At 49.9% G+C, this 27407-nt stretch overlaps 2 protein-coding genes across 6 annotated transcripts in view; one reads left to right on the top strand and one right to left on the bottom strand.

Annotated features, from left to right (window-relative positions):
- IGSF3 (immunoglobulin superfamily member 3) overlaps positions 1 to 16823 on the top strand; it is a 107379-nt gene extending 90556 nt beyond the window's left edge. For both annotated transcript variants that reach the window (XM_065676424.1, XM_065676423.1), the window contains 4 exons: positions 7717 to 8127; positions 9555 to 9962; positions 12653 to 13078; positions 13847 to 16823. In XM_065676424.1, the coding sequence (XP_065532496.1) occupies positions 7717 to 8127; positions 9555 to 9962; positions 12653 to 13078; positions 13847 to 14097 (1496 nt within the window). In that variant the 3' untranslated portion in view covers positions 14098 to 16823. The remainder of the gene's footprint in view (positions 1 to 7716; positions 8128 to 9554; positions 9963 to 12652; positions 13079 to 13846) is intronic.
- ADPRH (ADP-ribosylarginine hydrolase) lies at positions 5782 to 25910 on the bottom strand. 4 transcript variants are annotated; one of them, XM_065676427.1, is made up of 6 exons: positions 25734 to 25907; positions 24718 to 25064; positions 19248 to 19608; positions 18450 to 18533; positions 16520 to 16651; positions 5782 to 8911 (listed from the first exon to the last, which is right to left on the bottom strand). In XM_065676427.1, exons 1-6 carry the CDS (start codon positions 25805 to 25807, stop codon positions 8776 to 8778), a joined length of 1134 nt encoding a protein of 377 aa, XP_065532499.1. In that variant the 5' UTR covers positions 25808 to 25907; the 3' UTR covers positions 5782 to 8775. The 4 variants fall into 4 exon arrangements, with proteins under 4 accessions (XP_065532499.1, XP_065532500.1, XP_065532497.1 ...); XM_065676428.1 differs by lacking the exon at positions 5782 to 8911 and adding an exon at positions 8981 to 9353 and having other exon boundaries at positions 25734 to 25905; XM_065676425.1 differs by lacking the exon at positions 5782 to 8911 and having other exon boundaries at positions 16216 to 16651; positions 25734 to 25910.
- Positions 25911 to 27407: the final 1497 nt, after the last annotated feature.

The following is a 27407-nucleotide window of genomic DNA, read 5'->3' as shown; positions in this document are numbered from 1 at the left end:
CGCAAACTTCTCAAATATATTCCTGGCAGCCTGCTAGGAGGTTGAGCCATTAATGGCCAGCCTCCAGAACAGCATGGGAGTTTGTGTGTGGTGCTGTGGTGTGTGTGAGAACTTGCTCTTCAGGTACATTTAATTACTTTTTTTTTTCTCCCTAATTGACAGAACTTTCCTTTGTTTGAAATCTTTCTGATGAGGACTTGATTAAATATCTCAGTATGTTACTTTGTTTTCTTTCTTCATCCTCATTGGCTCTGCCTTGGTACTGAATTTATCTTCCAGTGATCCTATCTCCATATTTTAATTTACAAGTGATCAGTGAACTGTATATTGTTTTCTGACAGCAGGCACAAGTCATGCTGGAAATCTTTTATTCCTCCCTCCCCTCCTCTCTCTCCTGCAGAACTTTTTCATTAATTTTATTGGCAGGAAGGTTTCTGGTTTTAGTTTTGTGGGGCATTTTGATTTGGGGTAGAATTGTTTCTTGCTGTTCTTTAGAGAGACATGGTTTCTCTTTCTTGGAGGAAGTTATTGCTTTTCCCAGGCTAGTGGCACATCACAAATGGAGATCTCTGGCTTATCCATGACCAGACCTCAGAGGCTGTGCACTTCCCAGCTTTCTCTGTCCCTGAAGCTACACACTTGGCCTTTTCCATATATGCTCAAGATGAGATGTATGGCTTCTGGGCTTTCTGGGTCACATATGCATGCCCTCCGAGGCCACACTTGGTTACCTCTTAGTTTGCTAGCTGCTCCGGAGACTCCAGCATGGCATGGCTGGTAATCCCATGCTGAGCAGATTTTCTTGTCACTGCCTGCATGCAGTCTTCACACCGCAGCATAAGGCATGCAGCGATGGACTTGACTTGCTACCTATGTGTTTGGTAGGTCAGCTGTCTTGACTGTGCTGCTTTTGGGAGTGGGGGGTGCACTAGGCTGTTTGTCAGTAGGTTTGGATGATGTGGTGCTCACCTTCTACAGGGCTGGAGCCAACAAGGGTACAGCAGAGGAGTCAGGTCCGCTGCAGGTTTTGAGGGGAGATGCCTGTTCTGTTTTGCCACAGCACCCTATGATAGCATTTTGAGTACATCATGCTGCACTTCCCCAAGCTGCAGTACACAGTGAGCTTCAGGGCATGAGCCAGTGCTTGGGGCTGAATTCTGGGCTGGGGCTGTTGGTATAGGTGATGGTCACCATGGATGTGCACCAGTATTTAAGTGCTGAGCACATCTTGCTGCAGCAGCAGGCTGTGAGGATGGGGAATGCCTGTGTCTGACAGGCTATGGACCTTGCAGCAACTTGCTGAAATGCAGGTCACTTGGTTTATTCCTGGCCTCTTTCTGTCCCTGAGAGGAGGTGAGTGACACCAGCTCCTAGGCTTGCTCCTGGGGCTGAGAGCACCCACCAGTCCATGCTGCAAGAAACACTGTTTGCAGCATCATACAAAGAACAGTAAATCTGGGGAGAACTGTCATGTAGCTGATGTTTAGCAAAGCATGATCAGTACTTGCAGGCAGGCTAAAGCTTCTCAAATCCCAGGGAAGTGGAGTAGCATTTTGGTGGCTCCCAAGGTGATGCCAAGGGGCATGGTAAGGGTGGGTGAAGGCATGCCAGCTCCTTCCCACTCTGCACAAGGTTTCTGCCCTGGCACAGCCCTCTGCATCAGAAAGAAGGAGCATGGAGAAGTGAGGATTTAGCTGTACAAAATTGTACAGCTAGAGTGATTGCTGGAAGACCTGCAAGAGGTGGGAGAGCTCCAGCTGTGGATCTCTGTTGCTGCCGCGGACACACATATATTTGCTTTGGTTTTTTTTGCATATCCAGCCTAGAGCAGCATGTTTGCAACCTAGACACGAGCAGTTTGGGGGCTGTAGAAACTCTTGGCATTGCTCCGAAACCAGCACTCCTGAAGGTCAAGATGGTAGGTTAGTGTTCAAAGCCTCCCTGCCTGCTTGGGAGGGGGCAGCAGCTGAGTCTTCCTGAGGAAAGGGTTAACACTCTCTCTGCTTCCCATGGAGCTGCTCTCTCAGTAATTCAATCATGTCAGCCCTGTTTGCAGGCAATAATTCATTGTTATAGGAACACTACAGTAAAGTGACAAGTTAATAATGGCAGTAATAATGGCAGGCAAAGTCTAATGCTATTTCCCTTTCCCCTGCTCCTGTTGCACTAGCAGCCTCCCATGTTGGCTAATGCAGTTTCCAGCCTTGCTAATCCAGTTTCAGGAGGAATTTCATTCTGTTAAAAAGAGAATAGCAGGAGCCAGGAGCTGCGCTGCCATGTTCCTGCCATCTCCGAGGAGGCTGCCCAGCGCTTGGAAGTCTCCGTCTTTACTTTGCAGTGATTTCTATGCCAGATAAGCAAAGTCCTCCTAGGAGCATCTCATCTTCTCTTCTATGAATGCCATTCCTCTGGTGCCTCTTTTCTGAAAGGGCTCATACGTCTTTCCCTTTAGAACATGGTTTGCTTTCAACTAACCTAGTAACCTGAATCACCCACCCCTTGCCACACTGAGTCAGAAGGCTAGTGTGTACTTGCTTGATTCCCATTGCCCCATTTCTCCATGGTCATTAACATGGGTGTCCTTGCATCTTGTGGAGGTGGAGGAGGCTCTTCAGCCCTGCTTTGTGGAAGGGAGAAGGGCTGGCGGAGTGTTAGTGCATGTCTAAGCCTGTTACAGGGCGGTGACCTACACACAGGTCTCTTGAATCCCAGGTGAACATCACCCAAGAGGAATTTGGGCACTAAGTCTTTTCAGGCCCTAGCAAGGAAGATGATGACGCACCTCTGGGTTGTGACTGCAGGCTGAGGAGTCAGGTGAGTTTGCGCCAAAAGCCGAGTCAGTGCCCTTCAGGATACTGGAGAGATAGAGGTTCCTTGCAGGAAGTCACCTTGGGTCTGTGCTCCTGGAAATGAGTCGCTCCTGACCAGCCTGATAAACCCATGTCTGGTGTTAAACTGGGGCTGGGTTCAGGCTGGGCTGGCCTTGTTTCTGCTTACACCCCCTGCATCATACACCTCAGTGATAATCCCAGCGGAGGCTTTTAAAAGTAGGACATTCCTCAGGAAAACTTTTTGCAACACTTCATCAGTTCTTTCCAGGCAAGAAAATCTTATGGAGGAGCTTTCCCTGGAGGGCATCAGCCTGCAAAGTGGGACAGCGCCTCCCCGCTGTGGTGAGAGGGCTCCCCAGGGGCTCTGTGGGCTGCAGGGTTTTCTATGGGGCTGTTTTGGGGGCAGGCATCTTCAGCTGCAATTAGACATTGTCATTCCCAGGATTTGGCAACAGTGGCTCCCAGGTGGGAAGTAAATTCCCACTGTTATATTTTCTTGCTGTCTACAAGGGAAGATGATGTAAGGACTCTGAGATCCAGCATCTTTTCACTTTAAGGTACATATCGCAAAGTGCTTTGATAAAGGTAAGTGTTGTAACCCCTGCTTGGTAATTAGGAAACAGAGGGCAGGGAGCCAAGTGGCTTCACCATTGCAGCGAGTCAGCAGAAAAGCTGTGAATCACATCACTGCCTTTGATGACTGCTTTCCCTTCCCCCAATTATTTGTATAACTGTGCTTACCACATGTCCAGCTTGAGGAGACTGATTGCCTGCTTTATGGTGTATGGACAACTCCTACCATATCTACCAGCTTGTACAGCACCTAGCCATGCAGTAGCCTGCTGTGGTTGTAAGGTGGTGTCTGACCTGGCCCCGAGCCCAGAGGTGCAAGATTTGAAGACCAGGCACTGCCACAGGTATCCTGAGACTGTGCATGTCTTCTGATGTCTTCTGTCCTGTGCTGTCTGCATGGCCCCTGCCCAGGCACTGCTGAAGAGTTCAGTGCCTGTACTTGTTCTTCACAGAGCCTGCACTGCTTCACAGAGGCTGCTAGACCAGGGTAGCTTAAAAAAAGAGAAAAAATATGAGGATTGTTATCATGACTTGTTGCCAGTGTAAATTGAAAGCCTTAATAGCGTACATAGGGCCAATTACCATGCATCAAGGTATGATATCATCTTTACTGGCACCCCCCAGGGAGCCAGGAGATGTCGTGGCAACAGGATTATGGTTTGCAGATGATTTGCATGATAACTTCACCTAGATACATGAACCTGTTTCACTCACCAAGCAGATGTTCAGGAGGCTGTTAAGAGAACATCAGTCTCTTGACAGTGCAGCAGAAAGTGCCACATAGCTGTACCTGTTCATATCATTGTGCCCACCACCTCTGCTGCCTGACAGAGGGCTAGAGCAGCCCTGCCCGGGCACACCAGAGCCCCAGCCCCTGGGGCAGACTACATCAGTTCAGCATTTGAAGGCCAAGCCCTGTCCTGGCTCTCTGCCCAGGCAAATCTGTAAGCCAGGAAAGGGAGTTTCTCTGTGTCAGGAGGGCAAGGTTTGGCTGGCTCATTGCCTGGGCTCTTGCAACCTCACTCATGCACCAGCAGCTACAATCATTTCCATGTCATGGCAGACATCTTTAAACATGACCTGACAAGTTGCATGGGGCACAGAGAAGACCCATCCTGTGCTAGAGTAGACTTACTACCAGGTTGGAAAGAGTATTGTATTGTACCATTACCCTCACCATCACCCTGGACCACCAACTTCAGGATTATTTCTCCCCTCTCCTTTTTAAATCATTTTCCTCAAATGCAAAATGAGCCTTTTGGATTAGTTTGCACATCTGTGAATGATGGCTGATGATCTTCACTTTGGGAAGGCAAAAGCACAAGCTGCCCCAGAAAGCTTCCCATGTCTTAACCAGACTGTGGCAGAGGATCTCTCCCCTGCATGAGCCTGAAAACCCGGCTGTAGCCCAAAGGTGAAGCTGCCCCAAGGTAACCTGTGTGCCACAGTGCTTCTGACTCAGCAGTTTTCAGCCTGTGGTCTGTAAAAGCTGTGAATTATTTCTATAGGATCTGCAAAAGGTAATGAAGAAGAGGTAGGTATGTATTTACTATGAGGAGCCAGGACAGGAAAGCATTTGCTGTTCACAGACTGGAAAAGACTGAGAATGTCCTCTTTAATTCTGTGGGAGGGAAACAAAACCTGCACTTGCATCTTCCATGGTGTGCCTCGTTAGGAAAGTAAGTCATGTTAGATGAGAATTGCATTGGCAGGGGTGTCATTACCTATCACAGATACCTCTAATCTAGGGGAAACTCCACACACAGTGTAGGAACCTCTGCAAGTGTGTGCAGTCTAGCAAAGGGAAGACCTGTAATTCCCTGCCAGGGCCTGCTGCTCCAGCTGGCAGCAAGCAGGAGAAGCAATCATCTCATCAAGATCTGGGAGGTCTCTGTGCATGAGTACACAAATTCCCGGCTGCTGGCTGCAGTGGCTGCCAAGGAGGGCTTGGACAGCTGGGGGATTTAAGACCTCATTTTTGCCATAGTTAATAAGATTTCTTCCCCATCACCCTCACCAGCACAATAGAAGACATCTTCCCAAGTGTCAAATGGAAGCAGGGATTGCTGCACGGACGCCATCCAAGAGCTCATGGATGATCTCAGGGATCCATGCACAGCAAGAATTGCCATGATTATGGTGTGGGAGCAAGCTTTCACTGCTTCAGTGAAATACATCCATCACATGTGAGGTGCAGGTCTGTCGCCTCAAACACCAGGCTTAAAATTGGTCCATGCCCATCCTCCTCGTTTTCATCTCCTGTAGTTGCCATGATTTGGGAAGAGCACTGAAAGGGGAGCTTGTGTCTCAGCTGCTCTGTGCATACCCTGGCTTTGTGTGTGTGTTGATACTGAGCAACCCCACCACACACAGCATGTGTATATACTGCATTTTAATAGATACAGGACTACTGACTTAACATACATGGTTGCTATAGTAACAGAGGTTTCCTTAGTAACGGTTGCAGAAAATAATCCGGTACCAATTAAAAATAAACTGTTTGGAAAGGGGGCTGGGGGAGAAAGGAAACTGCTGAGAATCACCTTCCCCTTTATTGGTTCATCTCCCAGGGACTTGGAAGATTGATTAATGCTCAAAATAACCTTTCTTAACCAGTGGTGAGCTGAAAAGGTGGGATGAGAGTGGGTGCAGTGGCTAAAGCTGCTGTCCTGGATGAAACAAAGGGGAAAGAGCATGTCTGGGGTAGGGCAGAAATACAACAGGGTGATGCTAAATCTCTCCATTAGGTTGAAGTCTTCAGGGTGGAAAGACAAGGGACTATTTCCCTTCTTCCGTCTGTCCAGTCTCTGTGTGCCATACCCCTTACACAGCCATTGGGTCTTTATTAGCATACTGATTAAAGCCACGGGCAATCAGTTTAACAGGATGCCTATATCAGATGCTGTCTTAGAGCAGAACTTGTCACTGGTAGGAGTTCATCCCTCCGATTTGAAGTTGTTTGCCTGTGCGCATCCTATCACTCATCTCTGTCACTTACGCTTGTGCTGACAGGCATCCGAGACCCTAGGCCCAAGGGGAGCTGGAAGCAAAGCCAGGATGTAAAGTGAGGAGCCCCTGTGTCGATGAGAGAGAGGAGACAGCATTGCTTCCTCGGAAACAGAGGATGCGTGGGATGGGTTTCCAGGGTGTGGATGTGCACAGCTCCTCAGGCAGCCTGCAGTTGTTTGTGCCTGTGGTGCCACACTTGAGTCATGCCACTCGTGCCCAGGGCGCTCGCTAGGTTAAGAGGGTCACCAGTTGTCAGCAGAATCCCTTCGCTCTGCAGCAGGAGAGCATGCCCCCTTTCAGAGGGGAGCTGCCATGCGAGGGGAGGTGAAGGAGGAGAGACAGTGTATCTTGCCAGGAGCTGCTCCTCTCCTCCGGTCTGTAGCCAGCAGCGCTCCCAGGCCGGCCAAGAAAAGCGTCACAGGAGGGCGCTTCGTGTTCTCCCCTGCGGACTGGAATGCCCTGGGTCAAAGGCTTGGGTGACAGGTGCAGCCTGAGCACACACAGTGGAGGCTTCATCTGCTCCTGCAGGGAGAGAGGAATGGGAAAACCAGTGTGGCACTCTCCTTGCAGGGACAAGAGCCAGTGACGCTGCTGTGTCATCCTTGACACTGTGTGACTGGTTAGCTACACATGTGGGAACCGCAGTTGCTCTTGGGAAGCCAGGGTAGGTGATATGCTTGTATCTTGTCCTGGAGCAGTCTGTGCTGTACCTGGAACCAGATTTCCTGGCTGCCGGAGCTTGCTCCCTGCCGATCCCTTCCAGTCTGGTGCTTGCTCTTCTTTGCTAATTGTACCCATGTCTGGTCCCCTAGCTACTGCATGTCTGTGGGTTACATGTCATTGACATGGTTGGAGTGTGACAGCAGTAGAGTCTCATTTAATTCACCCTTCATGGAGATGGTTTTCTTTGTTGACCAGTTTCTCTGTTCAGCAGTTTATTGTTCTGAGGTGCAAGTGGTATGATTTCTCCATTAAAAAAAAAAACATTGAATATGGGTGTAGTCTTGCTAGATTTGGTGCCTTAGATCACAGTGAATTAAGAAAGGGAGTCTTTTAAATTACAAACTGTGAAAAAGCAGCCTCTTGCTTAGGGACATGGTGGGAGCATCTACAAGTAGAGCCAGGGGTGAAAGAAGAGAGATTTGGTATGAGAACATTGTCTTAAAAGTACAGGTAAGACCCAAGCAAGAGCTGCCATGCCTGTAGTTGGGGCAGGGCTCTGTGGTCCTCCCCAGACCAATTCAGTTTCTTTTCCATGTTAATGACCCACGTCTCCTCATCCTTCCCTGTTCTTCCCTTGCAGTGACCAAGCTGCAGGTGAGCAAGTCAAAGCGGAGCATCACTCTGGTGGAGAACTGTCCCATCCCACTCAACTGCTCAGTGAAGTCCCAGACCAGCCCTGACTCACACTTTGCTGTGCTGTGGTATGTCCACAAGCCCTCCGACGCCGATGGCAAGCTCATCCTGAAGACCACCCATAGCTCAGCCTTTGAGTATGGCACCTACGCAGAGGAGGAGGGGCTGCGGGGCCGGCTGCAGTTCGAGCGCTCAGCGTCAGGAGGGCTCTTCAGCCTGACGGTGCAGCGGGCAGAGGTTCGAGACAGCGGCAGCTACTACTGCCACGTGGAGGAGTGGCTGCTCAGCCCCAACCATGCCTGGTACAAGCTGGCAGAGGAGGTGTCGGGGCGGACAGAGGTCACCGTCAAGCAGCCAGGTACCACGTGGGCTCTTCTTGGCACTGGCTGTTGTGCCGGGCTCATGAGCTTGACAAGGTTTCCTGGGGCAACAGGGACGTTCTGCACTTCTTTCCACTACAGCCTTGTCACTCCCTCCTTGCATCCTCATGCCTATATAATCCCTGCACAAAAAGGGATGTTTTCCCCCTTTGATGAGCCTCTTCTCCATTTAGGCTGGGTTTGCATGCATTTGAGTGTCCCCACATCAGGGTTGGCCATCCCCCATGATCTAGAGGGCTGCTGTGTCCAGCCAGGTTTCTTTATCCTCAAGAGCATCATGTAGCAAGAGTGTCGACTAGCGACCTAGTGAGAGAGAACTAGCATGTGCCTACCTGGGAAAGCATTTTATGCTTTGCACACAGTTTAATTTTACTCCATGCCTGTATCCTGGCAGGCTCAAGAAGGAGCCTTGTCTCTTTTCCCTCTGTGCTGTGTGCACATGACATGTGAGTAATGAGTTTAATGAGGTGGGGAGCTGGCTGACAGGAAAGGAGAAATCTGTTCTGCTAGTGTTTTCCTTGACAGTGAACATCACTGGTAAAGTTGGGCTGATAGGGGAGCATTTTTAGTTCCCACAAGCCCCCACAAAGCTGGGGACAGAGCTGCTCACTGCCAGTCCCAGCTCCTCATTTCTGTGAGATGGCTGTGGAGTTGCTAGGGAGGAGGGATCTGTGATCTGTCCCCTCCTTTGCATCACCTGCCTCTCTCTGGGAGGTCCAGTGTGGGTCACTGCAGAGGCTGTACCAGGGAAGTCCAGACTGCCTGTGGAAAGAAGTCATGAAGGAGTTATGAGTGACACATCATTTCACATAAAAGGGCTGATTGCAGTCACCCACCCTCCACCCTCCATGTATCAATGAAATTGTGGAGTGAAAATCAGGGAAATTCCCAAGGCAGCAGAACACCATGTCTGACTTTGCCCTCCTGCCACTTCTCATTTTGCAGTGATGGTTCCCTATAATGAGCCGCCCACCCTCTGATTTGTTTATTTCTGTTTTCCCACAACAGTAGGGCTTACTGGTTGCTGTGTGACCAGGCTACTGCCCTGCCGCAGGAGGAGGGTGAGGAAAGACTGAGGTGTGACCGCTCTTCACAAGGTGTTTGTACTTAGGACGCCCCAGGTGTTACTGGGAGATTGTGGGTTTGCAGTTCCTTGTGCTGAATGAGGCATTGTTGGTGGTTAGCCTGAGATTTTCAGAAGACCCTAAAAAACACAAATCCCATTTTCTCTTCCTCTTCTATGTTTGGTTTTGGGGTTTTTTCCCCATGGATTTTTTTTTCCTCTCCTTCCTCATTTCTTTCATCACACCCCAGGACTCTGGCCATGCAAGAAGTGCTTGTGGGGAGACAAAGGACCCTTTGCAGCCCTGAGTCACCTTGCATTTCTCATGACCTTTTCCCACAGATAACCGCCTGCAGGTGAACCAGACCCACAAGAACATCACGGTGCTGGAGAACCAGTGGGTGACCCTGGAGTGTGTGGTCAGCAACCGAACCAGCCACTCATCCCAGCTCTCAGTGGAGTGGTACGTGTGGCGGCCGGGCCACCCGGAGAAGGAGGTGGTGGCCCGGCTGAGCCGGCAGAGCATCCTGCGCTACGGGGACCTGGTGGCGGTGGGCAACCTGCGGAGCCGGCTGCACCTGGAGAGCCCATCCCCAGGTCTCTACCTCCTCTCCATCCAAAATGCTACCGTGCGGGACAGCGGAGCCTATGACTGCCGTGTGGAGGAATGGCTTCTCGACCCCAGTGACCGCTGGTACAAGCGGGCAGAGGACCTCTCCGGAGTCATCACTGTCACTGTCAAACAGCCAGGTGAGGAGGATCTCATGCCAACATCTTTGAGCAGCGCTCTGCCATCTTGGGTCAAACACACAAGTCACCATCTGTGTGTCACTGACAGCAGGTCCGAGCAGAGGGCAGAACCACCGAGCTACCAGCCATGCTGATAATTTCTTGCATGTCTTCTTGGGCACACTCTTGTTTCTGTGGAAGGAGCATAGAGCAAGCCCTGCAAACAGCTAGATGGGCTTGGGATTTTGTCACCACTGCATCTGCAAATGTATTGTTTTCACAGCACTTTTGGCAGATTTTGGTAGGATATGCTTCCAATTTACCCACATTTTGATAGTGAGATGGAGGAAGCTATCTGTGCTTCCCAGTTGTGTGCCTCAGGAGCAAGGTTCCTGGCATGAAAAGAGAGTAGCAGAGGAGATCAGTACCCTTGCTGGTGTCCAGCTGCTGCTCCCTGTTCTGTGGGTGAAGAAGCAGATGTGGGCTTTGCAGCTCCAAGGGTTTGTCTGTTGGTTGGGATGAGGATTTAGGCTTCTTGATGGGGCAGGAGTTGGCTATGAGGAACCTGCTTCTATATGGACAAGAGAGTATTTGAGGGCTTCCTGATTAGCCTCTTACCAGTGATAGTGGTTCAGGTGGATCCTGCTACCTAGTGCCAGCATTTTGGCTATGCACAGACACAGGCAGGCATCAAGGATCCAGATGCTTCTTGTTCTTGCTAGTATCTAGTGAAGAAAAAAGTGCTACAGAAGTAGTCTGTTCTAACAACAGATAAGATGCAATGACAGTTTACCTTGGAAAATAGGGATTCCCTAGGTTTTGAGACATATGACTCAAGACTAAATGTTTTAAAGGCTGTAGGTTAAATAACAGTTAAAGTCCTCATTTGCTGGGTATTTTCCAGCATGTAAAGCAACCACTCTGCAAGTTCTGCTGTGGTGCTTTATGCCTGCTCATTCCAGTGAGGTGACTCTGCAGCGGAGCTGGCAAAAGGGTAAGATTCAAGGTTTTTGTGGTCATTTATGGCAGAGGAGATTTTTACTGCAGAGGAGGAACTCACTCAGGACAGCACAGCTCTCTTCTGCCAGGTCCTTGCTTGGAAAACTTTGCTGGCCTAGATGGCTTGAGCGGAGGATAAGGCGTCCCCAGGTAATCCCTGTGTCCTGAGTGCCTGCATGGTTGTTAAGTGCAGCTCTTAATCCAGGCTGAGAATTGCCAGCCCTGATGGAGGGAGAATGAACAGCAGGGGAAATCCTTGAAGCTCGTCTTGAATTGCAGAAGGATGTGGAGTGGGAAGAAGAGAGGGATAATTCCTGACAATTTTTTCTCTAAAACTGTTTTTTTGTTGTTTGTTTTTCTTTCATAGCAGCCAGTACTTAACAAAATTACTAAACTTGCTTGTGACTCATGTCTCATTAGTAAGGATCTCCATGCTCATTTTTCAGGACTACAATCATGAGCAAAGAGAGGACAAAATAACCTCTCGGCATCTTCAGACAGCAGTTCTGTTTCTGCTTAACCTGCAGAGGTGGGGAGGCTTTTTGTTGGTTTTGACAAGCCATTTCCTTCCCTTCCTCCCGTTTTCCTCAGTAGTCCCGTTTCTGCTCAGGAGTCTTCCTGGGGAAGCTGTGAACTGAAAACACTTGTGTTGCCTAAGGCCTAAAGGTCTCTGGCCTTGGAAGATTCTCCTTATGGGACCATTTAAAACGTGTTGGGCAGATGATATAATGAGAAGCCCTGTGGCTGATGAGAGCTGGGGGACAGCAGCCCCCTCCTGCAGGGACACGCAGGGGCTGCACAAGAGAGGGTTTGCCTAGCTATCTTCACTGAAGGAGAAAGCTCTCTACAGTGGGCTATCAGTTTGCCCTTCCTTCTCAGCTCTTACGTTGGAAAGGGCTTTTTAATCTTTAAATGAAAGCTTAGATCTGGACTAATTGTGATCCCTGGAGTGTATGTGTGTTCCCTGGCAAGATGACTAAACTAAATGTTAATTGCTCTTGAAGTCAGTGTTTAAATCAACCCATCTTGGGTCTGGCCACTTTATCTCAGTGAGGTAAAAAAATCCCTTTAGCCATGCAGCAAGCACTAGAACAAAAATTAAAAAAAAAAAAAAAACCAAACAAGAAAATGAGACTTTCAGAAGTGTCCCCACTGTGTCTGTGCTGGGAATATCTCCATGGAAATGTTACCTAAATAACTTCCCAGATTGCTAGAGAAAATCCTCCCCTCTTCTGTCATACTGATTTTCAAGACCATTGAGCGTTCTCAAAGAAATAAAAAGTAGGCATGGAGTGTAATGCTTTTTGCGTTGGTAGCTGGGGAGGAGTAGTACATTGCTCTTCAGCACAGGCACTGAACTCAGTGTTTCCTGGCATGTTCTAGTAGCACATCTGGGTAAGTTGCAGCAGCTTTCTTCTCTCACATGTGCACCCATTAGTTGGTGCCAGGGTCTCTGTGGGCAGGGCAGCAGTGCAGTGCTCACAGACAGCTCCTGTCTGACCCTGCGCCAGGTGGTGTGTGGTGAGGTGAGGTGAGGATGCTGCACCTGTGGAGTTGACCACAGAGGTACCTGTGGGAGCTGGCAGGCTGCGTCAAGCCTTTGGATATTACTTAGACTGCACTCAGTACATGGCAGAGTTGTGACAGTCAGTTTGCACTGGGGCAAGGGTGGCTTTGACAATACTCAGCACTCACGTCTCCCCTTATCTCAGATCCCACCCTGCAGGTGGAAACAGCTACTGTTAACCTCACGGTGCAGGAGAAGGAGTCCTTCCCACTGGACTGCAGTATCCTGTCCCGCTCAAGCCCAGAGTCCCATTTCGCAGTGACGTGGTACAACATGCAGGCTAAAGAGGTGGGTGGCCAGACTGAGGAGGACGAGGAGCAGGAGAGGGAAGCAGTGCTGACCGTGGGCCCCGATGCCATCTTCAGCACTGAGGCCAGTCGCTGGGAGGGGCGTCTGCGCTTCCAGAGGCTCTCGGCGGTACTTTTCCGGCTGACGGTGCTGCAGGCCAGCGGAGCTGACACGGGGAACTACTCGTGCCATGTGGAGGAATGGCTGGCAGACCCCAGCGGCGTGTGGTACCGGCTGGCAGAGGAGGAGTCGAGCATGGTTGCTGTTCATGTGCAGGATGCAGGTGAGAAGAGGCAATGGCCCTTTTGGGGGCATGTCCCTGGCATCTCCTGTATCTTTGGTTCAACCAAGATAAAAACGCCAAGGAATTAATGGGCCTGGGTCTCGCCTGCACCAGGGCAAGCCTGTCGTGCCAGTGCTTTTCCAATAGGCTGATGGCTTATAGCCCAGCTCTTTCTTGGATTAAGCACTGCACTTAGCTCTGTGCTGGGGCTGCCTGCCCCACAACACCACCTGGTGTGTCTGGAGTCACTGGGGGCAGACATGGTCCCCCGCTGGGGTTTAACCCTTCGCTGTGGGAAACACCCTGGAGTTTGGCTTGGCTAGACACAGAGGTGCAGGCTGTGGCAAAAAGGTTTTCTCCCAGCAGCTCCTGAAGCCACTGGATGGTTTAGAGGCCCCAGAGATAACTGAGGTGATGAGAGTTTCGTGGGCCCTTAAGGGACATACACTGGGGTGCTGCCTCTGTGTACAGCCTCTGGGGGAATCAGTCCTTTGCAAGGCTCCCTGCTTTGTAAGATACCATGAAATCTGCAGCAGGGAGGACTCTTCTCTAGCACTTATGAAACCCATGGTGGGGATAAAGCCAAAACATGCCCTGCAACAACTTTCTTCTGCTACTCTGTTCTGCAATATTGGTATTTTTCTCAGAGCCCCACCTCCTCTATTGACACAGATTAATGAGTGTCTGGGTTTTTTGTTTCTAAAGAAGTTTTTAGGCACTGTGTTGCAGAGGAGCCATGAAATGTGACCATCCTGTGTCTCTTTCCAGGCTCCAGCCTGCAGTCTGTCATCTGCTCCAATGATGCACTCTTCTACTTTGTGTTCTTCTACCCCTTCCCCATCTTTGGCATCTTGATCATCACCATCCTCCTGGTGCGGTTCAAGGGCCGGAACTCTAGCAAGAACTCTGAGGGCAAGAACGGGGTCCCCTTGCTGTGGATCAAAGAGCCTCACCTCAACTACTCTCCCACTTGCCTAGAGCCACCAGTCCTCAGTATCCACCCAGGAACCATGGATTAAACAGGCAGAGGCACCCAGGGGGACAAGCAGAGAGAGAAGCAGAGACGCACTGGGAGCCCTAAGGAACAGAGTGGGTTTTGTTGTTCTTGTTTCATTTGTTTCAGTGTCTGTGCTCTGACGTGGCGGCTGAGCTGTGTGGAGCACCCAGCCAGCAGGGATGGGAAGGTCCGAGGCTTCCTCCAGCACCAGTGGAGAACGTGCCACCTCATCCTAATGGACAGAGAGTCGCTGCTCTTGATGTACATAGCAGATGTTCCTCTCGGATTAATTTTGTTCCCATCGGTTGCTGTCTTTTTGGCCGTTACTATTCTGTCATTTCTTTTTTGGTCACTGAAAGAACTGTAGGCTTCTCCTGCCTTCCACACAGCGAGGAGTTCCAAGGGGGCATTTGGTCTTGGGATGATCTTTTTGGAAGTAAATGTGTATGTTTTCCAAAACAGCCTGGTTTTCCTCCTCAGACTGTGTCACAGTGAAGAAGGTCTTTTCCCAAGGTGTGCTGAGCTAGCTCCTCCTTCTAAAATAGATAAAGCCAGGTCCACCTATGGAGGGGTTAGCTGAGCTATCAAGATGTCCATCTCAAAGACTGGCTGTAGTCTCAGCATCTTCTTGCCTCCATCTACTGTTCTCTCAGGAGGGAGCAATTCACCTTTTGGAGTGTTTCCAGGTCTTGGAGAGACTGAATATTGAGCACATTAGTGATCAGGACAAAAGCAATTTAGTTTGTCCCCAGGAACTGAAGGGAGGGATGGAAGGAGGACACCTGAAAGCTCTGTCTTTGTTGGTAGCAAAGAAGGTCCTTGTACAGTCCTGCTTACCAGAGTTGTGATCCTCCCTGGTGTCCATGCTGCAACCTCTGACAAGGTGGGTCTCCTCTGTGCCCCAGTCGCCTGGGGACGAGTGGCTGGATCCAGTCTCTGAAGACTTCAATATGACCAAAGTAATGACTCTAGGAAGGGGGAAGGGAGAAGCTCCACGGGTTGGGTTCACAGCCCCTGGATGGCTCCAGCCAAGGAGCCCAGTTGCAGCCATGCTGTGCAGCGAGGACATGCAATTAACCACCGTGTGTCATGAGTTTTCCTGTGGCTTGCACTGCTTTCTGGTGTGAGCTTGGACAGAGCGAGGAGCCTGCACCACATTGGCACCCTGGGGGCTTCCTTGTCCCCTTGGGCTGAGAGAAATCTTCCCTGTGTGTGAACGTGCATCTGCCATTTTGAGTTTCTGGGGCTTGAGGAGGAAAAACCATTTCTCCATCAGCTCCCCATCCTGGCAGTCATCTGCTCTTGTAGGCAGTCACTGTGGCAGGAAATGCTGTTCTTTCTGTGAAAGATGTGGCTCTCACGAACCAAACCAGGGCTCTCGCCATGTGGGGCACCTGAGCTCCCGTGTACCCCTTAATGCCAAGTACCCCTGCCCTGTCCTGTGGGGGAATCCGCCTCCTCCCGTATACGCCCCAAGTGTTATGTCTGGCGGAAGAAAATGTTTGCCAAAAATGGCCTTTTGTTGTCTTCCTCGATGTCTTCCTGGCAAATCCAGCCATTTGTATTTTGCAGCATGGCTGAAGCCAACCGGGATGGATGGGCACAGCCACAAGACTCCCTACACCTCACGTGTGAGAGGTGCCATACCCACAGCCGTTGTCCTCTTCAGGAGTGTTGGACTGCTCTTTGTGAAGAGACGAGGACCTCAGCAGATGCTCTGTAGCACTAGTTGGTTAGACCCTGATGCCTTGATGTTTCAGAGGTGGTGAAGCCTCAGGTGGAAGATCTGCAGCGCATATCCTCTCTTCCAGCTGGGAGAGGACCCATGCAGCTGTGGACTCTTCCATGCTAGGGCATTTGAAGTCAGCCACCTCTGCTCTTCTGCTAGAACATTGGTTTCTTCTTCCACTAGGAAGCCCAAATTTCACTCGTCCCTCTGCAAAGTCTGCCTCCTCGAGATGTAACTGCTTACCGACCCCAGCATATGCATAGTAGCACACTCCTATATATATACACACACATATCACACACCTGCATACTTGTCTTCCCTTTCTGGTTATGACATCTGCAAAGAGAAGAGTGGGATGAGAACTGAATGGAAATGAAGAACCAAGGAGCGAACAGCAGCAGCTGAAGCCAGTGGGTATTGTTTTGTAAACGTAGTGTCTCCTGTACCTACTGCTCCAGGGCAGGAACTGCAATTCACTTCAGCTTTAAAGGAAGGAAGAAGAGAAAATGAAGTCAGCAGGAGCTGTTCTTCCCTGGGAGAGCACTATGCTGCATCCGAGCCATGCTCCTCATCAGCCTGTCTGCCCTGGAGCAGGGCTCTCCTGGAGAGCTCTCCATGGCCCTGTGCCCCTGGCTGGCTTGGGTCCCTTCCTAGCCCTGAGGTTCCTGCACTGAGCCCAGGCTTTCCTGGGCTTGCAGGTGGTCCCTGAATGTACCTTGCCAGTGGTGTTTCTCCATTGCTCTGGCAGATGCTGCCCAGTCTCAAACTTCTGTTTTTATAAGGCACACTCTTCCTGTAACGAGTTTTCACATGAAGCTTTTCAAACCACTCTCTCTGCTGTAACTTCCTGTAACAAAGCCAAGAAGAGAGATCCTCTATCCATGCATGATGTGGAAAAATATTTGGGATTTTTTTTTTTTTTTAACAGACGTTTAACAAAAACTTTGTACTATGTTGCACTAAAACATGTTTTATACAACACACCGGAGAGCTGTAGTAAACTGTGTTGAAATTGTGAATCCTATTGCCACTGGTTTTTATCAGATTTGGGCTTTCATTATGCCTTTATGCACGCCCCTTGCATAAAGGTGTGCTGAACACCCCCTTTCAGGCAGCCTCTACCTTTTCCACCGCCCATTCACTGATGCATTCTCCCACCCTGGTAGTGCATCTCCTTTCTTGCATGCTGGAGCTTGCAGGCACCTTACACCCTCTGGCTCTTCATACTTCTCCCTCCATCCCTTAATTCATCCCATAACAGAATACAACATTTAACAAAGGCACGTCAGGTCTGTTTATTGAATGGGATACACCATTTTTTAAATTGCTCTGAAAACAGGAAGTACATTGCTCTGCAGTAGTCTGGATTTGAAGAAAAAGCTTTTTTTTTTTTTCAATAGAATTATCCATAGCAAACGTTAAGCAAATAATCTTTAGTAACCTTGATTTAAATGGAAGAATATTGATCACTACAGAAGCTGCTTAAGTTATGTAAAATGCAACCTATTCATTTTCATTACCCACTTTTACCTTGATTAAGGGTTTGGTTAGTAGTCTTGAACTCCCACGTTAACTGCAATAGGGAAACAGTATGATACATTCTCACCTGTATAGCAAAAGTGCTGTGACATTGTGCAAAATGCACTGCTAACACAGCTGTGAAGTTGGGTTTGGTTTTTTTCCCCACATTCATTTAAAACAAAAAACTCCGCTAAAATAATTGTATGAGAGAGCTGCTGTCTCCAGGCACAACTGGCTGTTTGCCTGCTCCCCTTGCACCCCGCAGCAGGTTGTCTTGGGCTGCATCTGCTATAGTCTCAGTGCTAGATGGCAAGTGGTGTCCCCAGCACTCCCTGGTGACAGTACCAGGCAGGGAGCTTGGGCTAGCTTAGGCTTGCCAGGAGGCATGTGCAGCCCATGTACACTCCCTGCAGTAAGGTGTGCATCCCTGACCCTCTCAGGCATGCTCATATGGGCAGGACCCTGGTCTGGGGCAGCTTGAGTGGGTTTTGCTGCTGGGACATGGCTGCAGCAGATGCCCCTGCTCCCCTTGAGGGCCAGGCAATGTGCAGCCACCATGAAGTGGAGGAGGGATGTTTCAGGGCTCAGCTGCTCCCATCAAACCACCTTGTAAGTGCTTCCCCCACCCACCATCCCCAAGCTGCTAGCTGCAAAACAGACCCTCATTGAGGCTGATGCGCACACAAAAAAAGCAGACCTGACTCTGGCTGACACTCCTGTGCTTTAACCCAGCAGGTTTGCAAATGGAGTTTGCTAAACCTTGAGTGAGCGGAGGGTGGCTGCGAGGTAAGCGCACCCCTGGGGGCCCTGCTGCCCCCATCTAGGTGAGGTGGTACAAGGCTTTGGCCACCTGCTCCAGGCGGTCTCTGTACTCAAGTTGGGCATAGAGGGAGTCATTGACGCCCTGGAAGCCATGCATGGCGCCCCACCAGCAGGCCGCAATGGCAGCAGTGGAGTCGCTGTCCCCACCATGGAAGAAGGCTCGGTGAGCCAGCTCTGCCCACGAGTCCCCTGCACCCAGCACCGCATCGTAAGCGATCATAGGGGCATCGTGCCCGCTGCTGCCCCCCCAGCCATCATAGCTGAGGGAGGTGTAGAAGGAGTCCCTCTCTTCCACGCCATACCTTGGGGGGAAAGTGGGTGGCGAGATCCCGTCTACTATGCCTCTCTCTGCCAGGTATTTTTCCCACTGCTCTTCAAAATAATGCCTGCAAAACAGGACGGAGGGGCTGTAAGAGACATCCCATGGCAGAAGCATGTACGTCAGCTCCCTGCTCGGCACCAGCTGAAAACGTGCTGCATCAAGAGCCCGGAGCGATGGCTCAGCAAAATGGTAGGCATCCCCCCATTTGTCAGACTAGGGACATGATTTCCAGTAAGAGGCCCAGGGACATGTTTCAGTGAGTTAGATTTGCCCTCCCTCCAGCCACATGGGAGAAGGCAGCCCAGCACCTGCTGCTGTCGTGCTGCATGGGATTCAAAGGCTCAGAGTGAAAACTGAGTCATCCTCTGAGATCCAGAGTACCTCTGCCCCTGCGTGTGTGTGCCCCTGCACACACATCCCCACTGAATGTGCAACCAGATTTGGTTATGACTTTCAAACTGAGCTCAGTCCTAAAGCCTGGTGCTCTTCCCCTGCTTCCAACTTTCATCAGGTCATGGTTGCTTGATTTGACAAATCCAGCTACCTCATACTGGATCCAGAAAGTGGCACAACTGCATGACCCGAACACATCGTGCTCGGTTTTGTTTTAAATTAAGCTAGAGGTACTCTGAATCTATTCAGTCCCACAGCAGGCATGAGCTGCTCCGGGACTTTACCATATGTGGTTACTGAAATTTAAGTATAAGAAGAGCTCACCCTCTCATACATGAGGTTTATTCTAGTTTTAGCAAAGCCCGGTGCTGGAAGCGCAGCTCACCATTGCCCCATGTTCTCCTCCACGAAGAAGCCAGTGTCCTGCACGTAGGCTTTTGCCTTTGGCAGCACCTCCAGCAGCTGCTTCCCCCAGGCCTGGGGGGACACACCGTTCACCGCAAGAGCTGTGAAGAGGGCTGAAGCCAGGGACCCCAGGTAGCCAGTAGGATGGTGGTGGGTCATTCGGCCACTCTCAATGCTGACTTGCACCAGGGTGTCCAGCTCACTGGTGTGGCAGAAACGTAGCCCGATGCACATGGCACGCATGGCAGCCCCGCAGCCTCCTGCATGGGGGCTGAACAGGGTCCTCCAGCCATCTGGCTGCTCCGGATCCAGCTTCAGTGCATTCGCCATACTCATGGCACCTGGACAGGGGGGACACAGCCCAAGAAAGAAAAGAAACAGAAACATACTTCAGTAGGAGACAGGGTCATGTAGCTTGGGAACTGAGGGAAGACAGGCTAGGTAATGGAGAAGGAGCATTACTCTGCATGAGGGATTTGAGCTTCCCTTTAAAACCATCAGTTGTCTACTCGCACATGTATCCTGCCTTAAATCGCCAGTGCACCAAGCATATACCCAAGCAGCCCTGGTAATTCCTGTTCATGAAAATAATTAGGGGGTAAGAAACAAGTCCACTGCTGGTTTATTTCCATTAATTTTATTTACATATCATGTTGTTTAATAGCTTCTCTATAAAATACTATATATATATTAATACATGCTATATATAATACATACTATATATGTTAGGTATATTATGTATACATACATCTAAATACCTAGATAGATATATATAAATAGAAACAGAGAGGAGGTTTGGAGGATCCCTGACCTGAGGCAGTGCTAAGTACCTCTGCTTTTTCAGTTGTTCAGCCTCTTTACTGGACCTTTTAAAGGCAGAGACCTCACAAGCTCCCAGGCATCTTTCCCATTGCATCACTGGTAGGAAGTGTTTTCCAGTTCTCCCTTGCTGCAGTTTGTTTGTCAGAAAGTGATGAATGTATTACTTCTCACTGCAACATGGTCTACATAACTGGCTTTACTGTACTTCTCTTCAATAAGCTGAAGAACAGCTGTGCTAGGTGAGACCAAAGGTTTGTCCAGCCAACTAGTCCATCTTCACAGTCACTAACAGATAACTATGGAAAGACTATAAAAAATGAGGCAAATACAACATTCTCCCAAGAAGACCCGCCTGGCTTCCAGCAGACACAGGAGTACAAGCTTGCTTGAGTCAGAAAACAGAGCCAAAGTGGTGTGTTCAACTCCTAACGTACCTAGCCACCAGGAACCGGCCTCCTCAGCTTGAACCCTTGCATGCCTTCAGACCCCTTCAACATCCCATGGTAACCAATGCCATGATTCAGTTATGCAAACCACTTCCTTTTGTTTTAAACTGCCATTTCCCTAAATCCCTCCCCCTAATTTTTTCACTACAAAAAATAACTTTTCATGCTCCTTGCTATTCAGGATTGTACTTTATCCCCCTTCCTCAGTTTTCTCCTGCTCCAAGATCATACTCTAGTCCAATTTTGCCTCTCTTCTGGTGGGAAACCAGCCAGCTTCCCCAGCCAAGACTTTAAAACATGTTTTGAGAGCTAAGCCCAAATGCTTGTGTGCAAGGAAGAGGAAACAGGTTTGAAACATTAAATTATCTTCGTTTGTCTTCTACCTTGCCTTTTTCTCCTAGTCTTCTCTTCTGGCCAGATCTGAAATGCTGCTCTTCCAGATGAAGCTAAATGAAGGGCAGGTTTCAAGCAGCTTCATTTTACCTTTAATGTACTGGACAATGGCAAAAGTGGAACTCAAAAAAGTAGTCTTTGCCCAACCCCAATGTGCCCAGTCCTCTCGCAGATACATAGAGTAACAGCAACAGCTGGCATGCTCTCACACCCAAAATTAGACCATTGCTCCTGTACTTTGCTGGGACATGTAGCTGGTAAACTTGAGGGTGCTCTGTTACTTTGAAAGTCAGACTAAACAAAATAGAGTAGCAAGGAAGAAGCCTGGTCAAGAAACTTCACCTAACTTTACAATTCAATTACCTTTGGTGCAATTTGATCACCGTGATCTGGGACCTTGCTCATCACAGGTAGGTACTGCACCAAGTACTCTGCAGAGTTCTTCTTCACTTTGCACTTTCATGTATATGCTTGGCAGTAGGATTTAGTATATAGCAGCCTACTGGACCTGCACATAGCATTTACAGCACCCTTGTAACTGAAATACCTTCATATCCAAACACAGTTTGAAGATTGGCTTCTGAACATAGGCTGAAAGAGATGATGGCTGGCTGCTGTCAGTAAGAAGGTCACATGCTGCTCTAAGTGTTTTGAGCATGTTTCTTTTCCAACAGTGTTGTTATATCACATATTTACTAGATGAGAGCAGGACACAGCCCTCTGTGCAGAGGGAAGGGGTGGACCAGCTCCCCGTGAATGGCTGTCTCAAACTGAGAAAGCCGCTTGATCCTGTGGCTGTCGGGCTGTTTGCCCTGCAGTCTGTCGACCAAAATCAACTTTAAGAATGGAAACAGCTATGCAAGTCTCCCACACAGGAAAAAGCAGGCTGCTGATCAGCGCAGCCCACAATGTCGGGCCACTTCAGCTCTCATGAATTCCCCAGAGCGTGACCCAGGCGTGAACCAGACCTGCCATTGCAGCAGAGTCATCTGTGCTTGCTGTGCCAGCACACCAGCCTTTGGCATGACGCTGCTGTCACACCCTGCCCAGTAGATGAGACCTGTTGGTTTTGCAGTGCCACACAGCGAGCCAACCCCTGGGATTGGTCCAGATGGTTTTGAATCAGGAAATTATGTTCTGGAAATCCAGCAAATCCTGGTTAGGAATGCTTTGTACTAACAACAGTAAGAAGCTAAAAGTAACCGCAGGAGGGTACTGGTCTAAGGAAAGAAGAAATACAAGCAAAAAGCAGCGCATGAAGAAGTTTCAAGTGCAACTGATCACTATTCCTGGAATAGGCTTCCAGTCCACTCATTTAGACTCTTCATGAGCACAGACAGTAACAGTTCATCAATCAATGCACATAAAAAAGTGAATTAAAACAACCACATAGTGGTAAGTAATTCCACACACTTGGACCGAAAGGCAGAGTTTCTGAAGCACGCGGTTTCCTGGAGAGCTGTGGAGGCAGATGCAGTTGTACCATGGGAAAAGAAGTATGCCCATGCTTGTGTCACTTAATTCACTGGCTTTGTTACCTGCACAGATCAAAGAATTTGGGGCCGTGGCACATCACAAATAGCAGTAACAGATACAGAGATTATCTTGTCACTGAATTAAGACAATGAGCTCTCTCCTGGGGACCCTGCCATGGCTGTCTGATGACTCATTACATTGTGGGAATCCCTTTGTTGCTTCAGGTTTTGGTTTTCAGGTCTGGGCTCCCTCGTGTGGGTGAGCAATATGACTTTCCCGCACTGTTCTGGGGAATCTCTGTTGGGTGAAAGTTGCAGCAGCCACTTTCCATTCTCAGCCTTAAGGGCTACAATTCCCCAGTAAATACTTGCTTTGGCGCCAGCAGCATCACTGTGGGTTATGTTCTCACTTAAAATCCATGTACTCTAAACTGCCAAAAGAAGTTATTGACATGCAACTTGTACCATTGGGATTGACCAATATGGCATAGAGACTGCAGACAGCTTTTCAGGACATGGATTAGGTATTCCCTCTGTAGTACATCAGTGGGCATTAAACTGTGAAGTGTAAGGATTTATGCTTTCAGTGCTGAGTGCCTTTCCTGTGGCTGTGCAGGAGCACTCCAGAATGCTGTTGAAAGAACATTCCCAGCAGATGTCCATTTTTATCACATTCCTTTCCCTAAGATCATACAAGGTTGTGCTGATGGACACACTAAAGAAGTTGCATTTCTATCTTTAGCTAGATAATCTGACCTTTCATTGTCACTCAAATTAGTGTACATACCAAATTCGCTTGAAAATCCTTCACTTCCAGATGGGAACTGCTTTTGGGCATACTGCAGCTCAGTTCCTCACAGAAGGACTGCAGCAGGTGTGCTATTATCCTTCTCTGTTAATTACTAACAATGAAATTTTTGGTGCTCCTTTTCATCTCAGGTTTTAGTCTCCAAGCTTAGATAGTGGAGGCAAAACCAGCTTCCAGGTGCTGTCTCAATGCCAGCTGTGGTTAGTCCACCTTTGCAGACCCCATCAGCAGGGGGGAACTAAAAGAAGCTCCTTTGCTGAGACAGCAGTGAGTCTTAGAAGCTTAACCTGCTGGCTCCTGCTATTTTGGCAAGTATCATTTCCCCTTCCTAAATATTTTACTAATTAGGTCACTCCAACAACTGAAACTGTGTTAAAGAATACTGATAGTTTAGTTCTTTACAGGAGAGTAGGTCACTGTGGAAAGGTAAGCAGAATAAATTCCTGCTCAAGTTTCCAACCTGGTTTACCTTGGAAATGCACAGCTGTGACACTGTGCTCAGTGGCCCTAAGAGAGCAATGCAGGATTTCACCTTTCCCATGTTTAATGTCAAGCCAGAACATTCTTAATATATTCTGGGCACTCCAAATAGGCACGTGTAGGACATTTCTTTTTGATGTATAAACTCTGCATAGGATTGAGAGTTTCCTGGATACTTCACACTGCCTACACCTCTTAAATCGGAGGCCCAGCCTTAGCAGCTCCAGTTTAACAGAAGCATCTAGAAGAGGCTGGGCCATGAACACACTGATGGGGAAGAATTGGGTCAGCAGGCCACAGTGAAACATGAACTACAGGAATATGTAGTATATGGTTTGGCTACTGCAGCCTGTCAAGATGCCCTTCCTGAATACTGCCACACACTGCCCGTCCCCGCTGCCTGTGACCCCGACTTAGCACAGTTGTGCCAAGAGAGGTAGTACAGAGTTCAGACAATACAAATGTGGCCTGAATACCCTGTTGCAGAAACCAGACATGCAGAGCTAGCCAAAAGTAGACTTTGGGTTTAATAACCTTTATTCCAAGCAAGGATCTTTGTGCCTTTAAATATACTTTATGTGTAATTTATTACAAAAAGTTCTTTGTTAATTCTCTGGTTTTATGTGTTGCTTTAACACAGCATCTCAGGGTGTGCATTATACATGGCTGAATTTGCATTTTGCATCCTCTGAGTGTAAGAAGAGACATATCCCCAGTGCAAAGGCCACGTACTTCCCCTGAGTTCAAGCTCAGGCCTCAAACTTGCCTGTAAGAATGTTTTGTAGATGTAGGTTTTTATCTAGTTCAGAGGAGCCCAAGCTACTTCAGTTTGCCTTATTTTGTTCTCTCTAGTTCATCATGAAACAGGTACTGAGTGTGGAAAACTCTCTGCCTTTTCATGAAATACAGTTAATGTTATAAACAGCCAAAAGCAGAGCCAGGGCCAGCCTCAGTTCCAAGCTGCAAGAAAAGGAGAGACATCAGTGAGCACACAGCCCTGCCCAGGCAGTATTACAGCAGGCTTACCTGGAGCTCTGCCCTTCATATCATTCATGCACTCCTTGTAGTTCTTTGCAATCAGGGAATAGAGATGTGCTAAATTTGGGGTTTTCCCAGCAGCTACCAAGGCTTCGGCTGTGGCCAAGTGCATCACTGTATCATCACTGACTTTCCAACCTTGGATGTTCAAGTTGCCGATTCCCCCCATCTCCGCCAGCTCCTTGTGGATGGCTGGACCACTCTGCAAGAACTCCCATTGCCCGTTCTTATAGCCCAGAGTGTCACCAACTGCACTCAGCACCATCGACGCCACATAGTTTTCCATTGCCTTAGGACATAATTTTTGCCCCAGGACTGCTTCAATGCAGAAAACACTATGAAAAAAAAAAAAAAAAAACAAACGAGGGAGAGAGAAGACAGTGTCTTTCCCAGTTGAGGATGAGCCTCCACCACTAAGCTCCAGCAGGCTGGATACTCTAGTGCCAGCGCCTCCCTCAGAGGGCATACTTCTTCAACCCAAATGACTCCCCAGGGACCTCTGGCCGCATGGGTAAGTGCATGGCAGCCCAGCTCTGGGCCACGGGCAGCTGGCCTTATCCTCCCTGGGGGTGCGGCAGCAGCCCAGGATGACGCTGCTCCTCATAGCTGGGTCACAGACTGACAAGCAGGGGCAAGCCTGCAGAAACGGGTGCAGGTCGTATGATTGTACCCGTGGCCACCGCTTCTCTGAGCACAGCCCACAGCACAAGCAAGGAGGTTAGATCAGCTCCTAGCAGCCTTCCTACCCTCGGGATAATGTGAGGCTGAGCTCGGTCAGTTTCAGCCAGGCAGTAAGCTCCGGGTCCCTGGGCAAGGCCTGCCCTTGCTTCACCGGCCGGCTACGGGCCGAACTGGCGATCCCAGCGGGTACTTCCAGCGATATCCCCCCACAGCCCACGCTTCTCCTCAGGCTTCGCTGCGGCACACGGCGGGGCCCTTTGTTTTGGCCCAAGCGGAAGCAGGGAAGGCCGTTGGGGCCGCTGCTCGGCCGCAGCAGTACTTACGCTGCCACCCCTGCGAGCAGGGCCGGCGGGGGCCTGCCGCGCCACGGGAGCTGCAGGAGGCTCCGCGGGGACATCCAGCGCGGAGGACAGCCCTCGGCGGCGGAGGCTGCCGGTGGCCGGTCGGCCCTCCCCTTCCGCGGCTGCCCGGGGCGGTGCGACCGGCCGGAGACGGAGGCTCCTCCTCGGCAGCCGCCAGGCGCAGGGCGCCACTCCTCCGGCGGGACCCGGCGCTCCGCCGCCCGCTGCCGCCGGTCACAGCCAGGCTGTCCGCGGCGCGGGCGGAGGGTCTGGCTCCCGGGGCCCAGGGCTGGGTGTTTTCGGCCATTCTCGGTATTGGCTCATTGCTAGGCTTTGCTATGGTCAGTGGTGCTGCTTTACTCTGAATCCCGAGCTGCCAGGTGATCCCACTGCCTTGCTTTATAGTTTGTTTTTAATGATGGTAGTGGTTAGGTGGCTGAGGGCATCTAGTGAATGGGCAACGAAGGGACAGCAGCGGGAAGCAGGCGCAAGAAACGGGACTGATCGCGGCTGGCGTTTCGTTTTGCAGAGGTTGAACTTGTTCACCTAGTGGTGGTCACTTGACGTGCTGCACAGCGAGTCTTCACAGCCCCAGTTTGCCCAGAAGGTACCAACCAGTGCCTCTTCCATGAAGGGACACCCCTTCCCCGTGGCTATGAAAGAGCATTGGTAGTTTCTGAGCTGCAGCCCTGGGGGATTTCAGGGCAATCACAAATGTAGCGCAGAGTCCCTGGGGAATTTGGGGGCAAGTGCGACCGGGGTCTGGAGCAGGGCCCCGGGGGATTTCAGGTAGCTGAGAGTGCAGGGCTGCATGGGAGCATCACCCTGGTGGCTGCGGTGGTTCAGTGTGCCGTGCGCAGTCAGGTGTCTGCTGCCCCTCTGCACCCTGCTGCTAGCGTGGAGTTTGAGCAGAAGCTGGTAGAGCACATAGTACTAGAAAGGAAACGGGAAAAGAAGCAGCTGGTGTCTGGGCACTGCCAACGGTGCCTGCTGGCGTTTTGTGCTTCTCCTCTTAATTTTGTTTTATATAGAGCAGCTCTGAATTTACTCAAGTTGGTGCAGTGCTTAAAAGCAAAGCGGGATTTTTCTCTCCCAAGGATTAGGCCTATGAAAGGGAACACTCCTGCCCCCTGCTTTTGGCTGGCTATCTATGAGGAACAGCTTCTGCTGCAGCCTGAACAGCAGAGGAGCGGAAAGAGGCAGGGTTCCCCAAATAGACAGGAATATGGGAGAACGCCTCTGCACCAGTACAAAACGCCTGCAGCACTGGCATCTTTGTATCTCATCGCTGTTTCCTGGTTCCTGAGCTCTTTCAGCTTCCTAAGAACTGAATCCAAGACACACAGTGCAGTTAACTGACATCTGAGATATCACAGAAAAACATCGAGAGCTCCTTGCTGACAGACAAGTGGACAGTGACCCAGCAGCAAGAACCATTGGCAGGAGCCTGCAAACTTGGGGTGGGGATTGCAGCAGCCATCAGTCTCAAATGCATGCACTGATCCCAAAAGGATCTCCTTGCATGAGTCCCACGGCGGGTGAGGAGTGCAAACTCCATTAGGGAGCAACTCCTCAGCATTGACTCAGCCCATGGTGCGGTGAGGTGGGCACAACCAGTTCCCCTTTGCAAGGATGGCCTTCTGGTACTGAGCCATG

Source organism: Lathamus discolor, chromosome 4 (assembly GCF_037157495.1).
Source record: "Lathamus discolor isolate bLatDis1 chromosome 4, bLatDis1.hap1, whole genome shotgun sequence".
NCBI classification, from domain to species: domain Eukaryota; kingdom Metazoa; phylum Chordata; class Aves; order Psittaciformes; family Psittacidae; genus Lathamus; species Lathamus discolor.
The sequence above is the reverse complement of the archived record's forward strand: the minus strand, read 5'-3'. Positions and strand labels throughout refer to the sequence as shown.

What these genes read in the sequence shown, in the direction of transcription:
- ADPRH (XM_065676425.1), bottom strand. Translation starts at nt 25,807, where the DNA reads ATGTCCCCGCGGAGCCTCCTGCAGCTCCCGTGGCGCGGCAGGCCCCCG. An exon ending in CTGCTCGCAGGGGTGGCAGC is followed by an intron (nt 25,065 to 25,733) that starts GTAAGTACTGCT and finishes TTTTTTTCATAG; the next exon opens with TGTTTTCTGCATTGAAGCAG. An exon ending in TATGAAGGGCAGAGCTCCAG is followed by an intron (nt 19,609 to 24,717) that starts GTAAGCCTGCTG and finishes CCCCCTGTCCAG; the next exon opens with GTGCCATGAGTATGGCGAAT.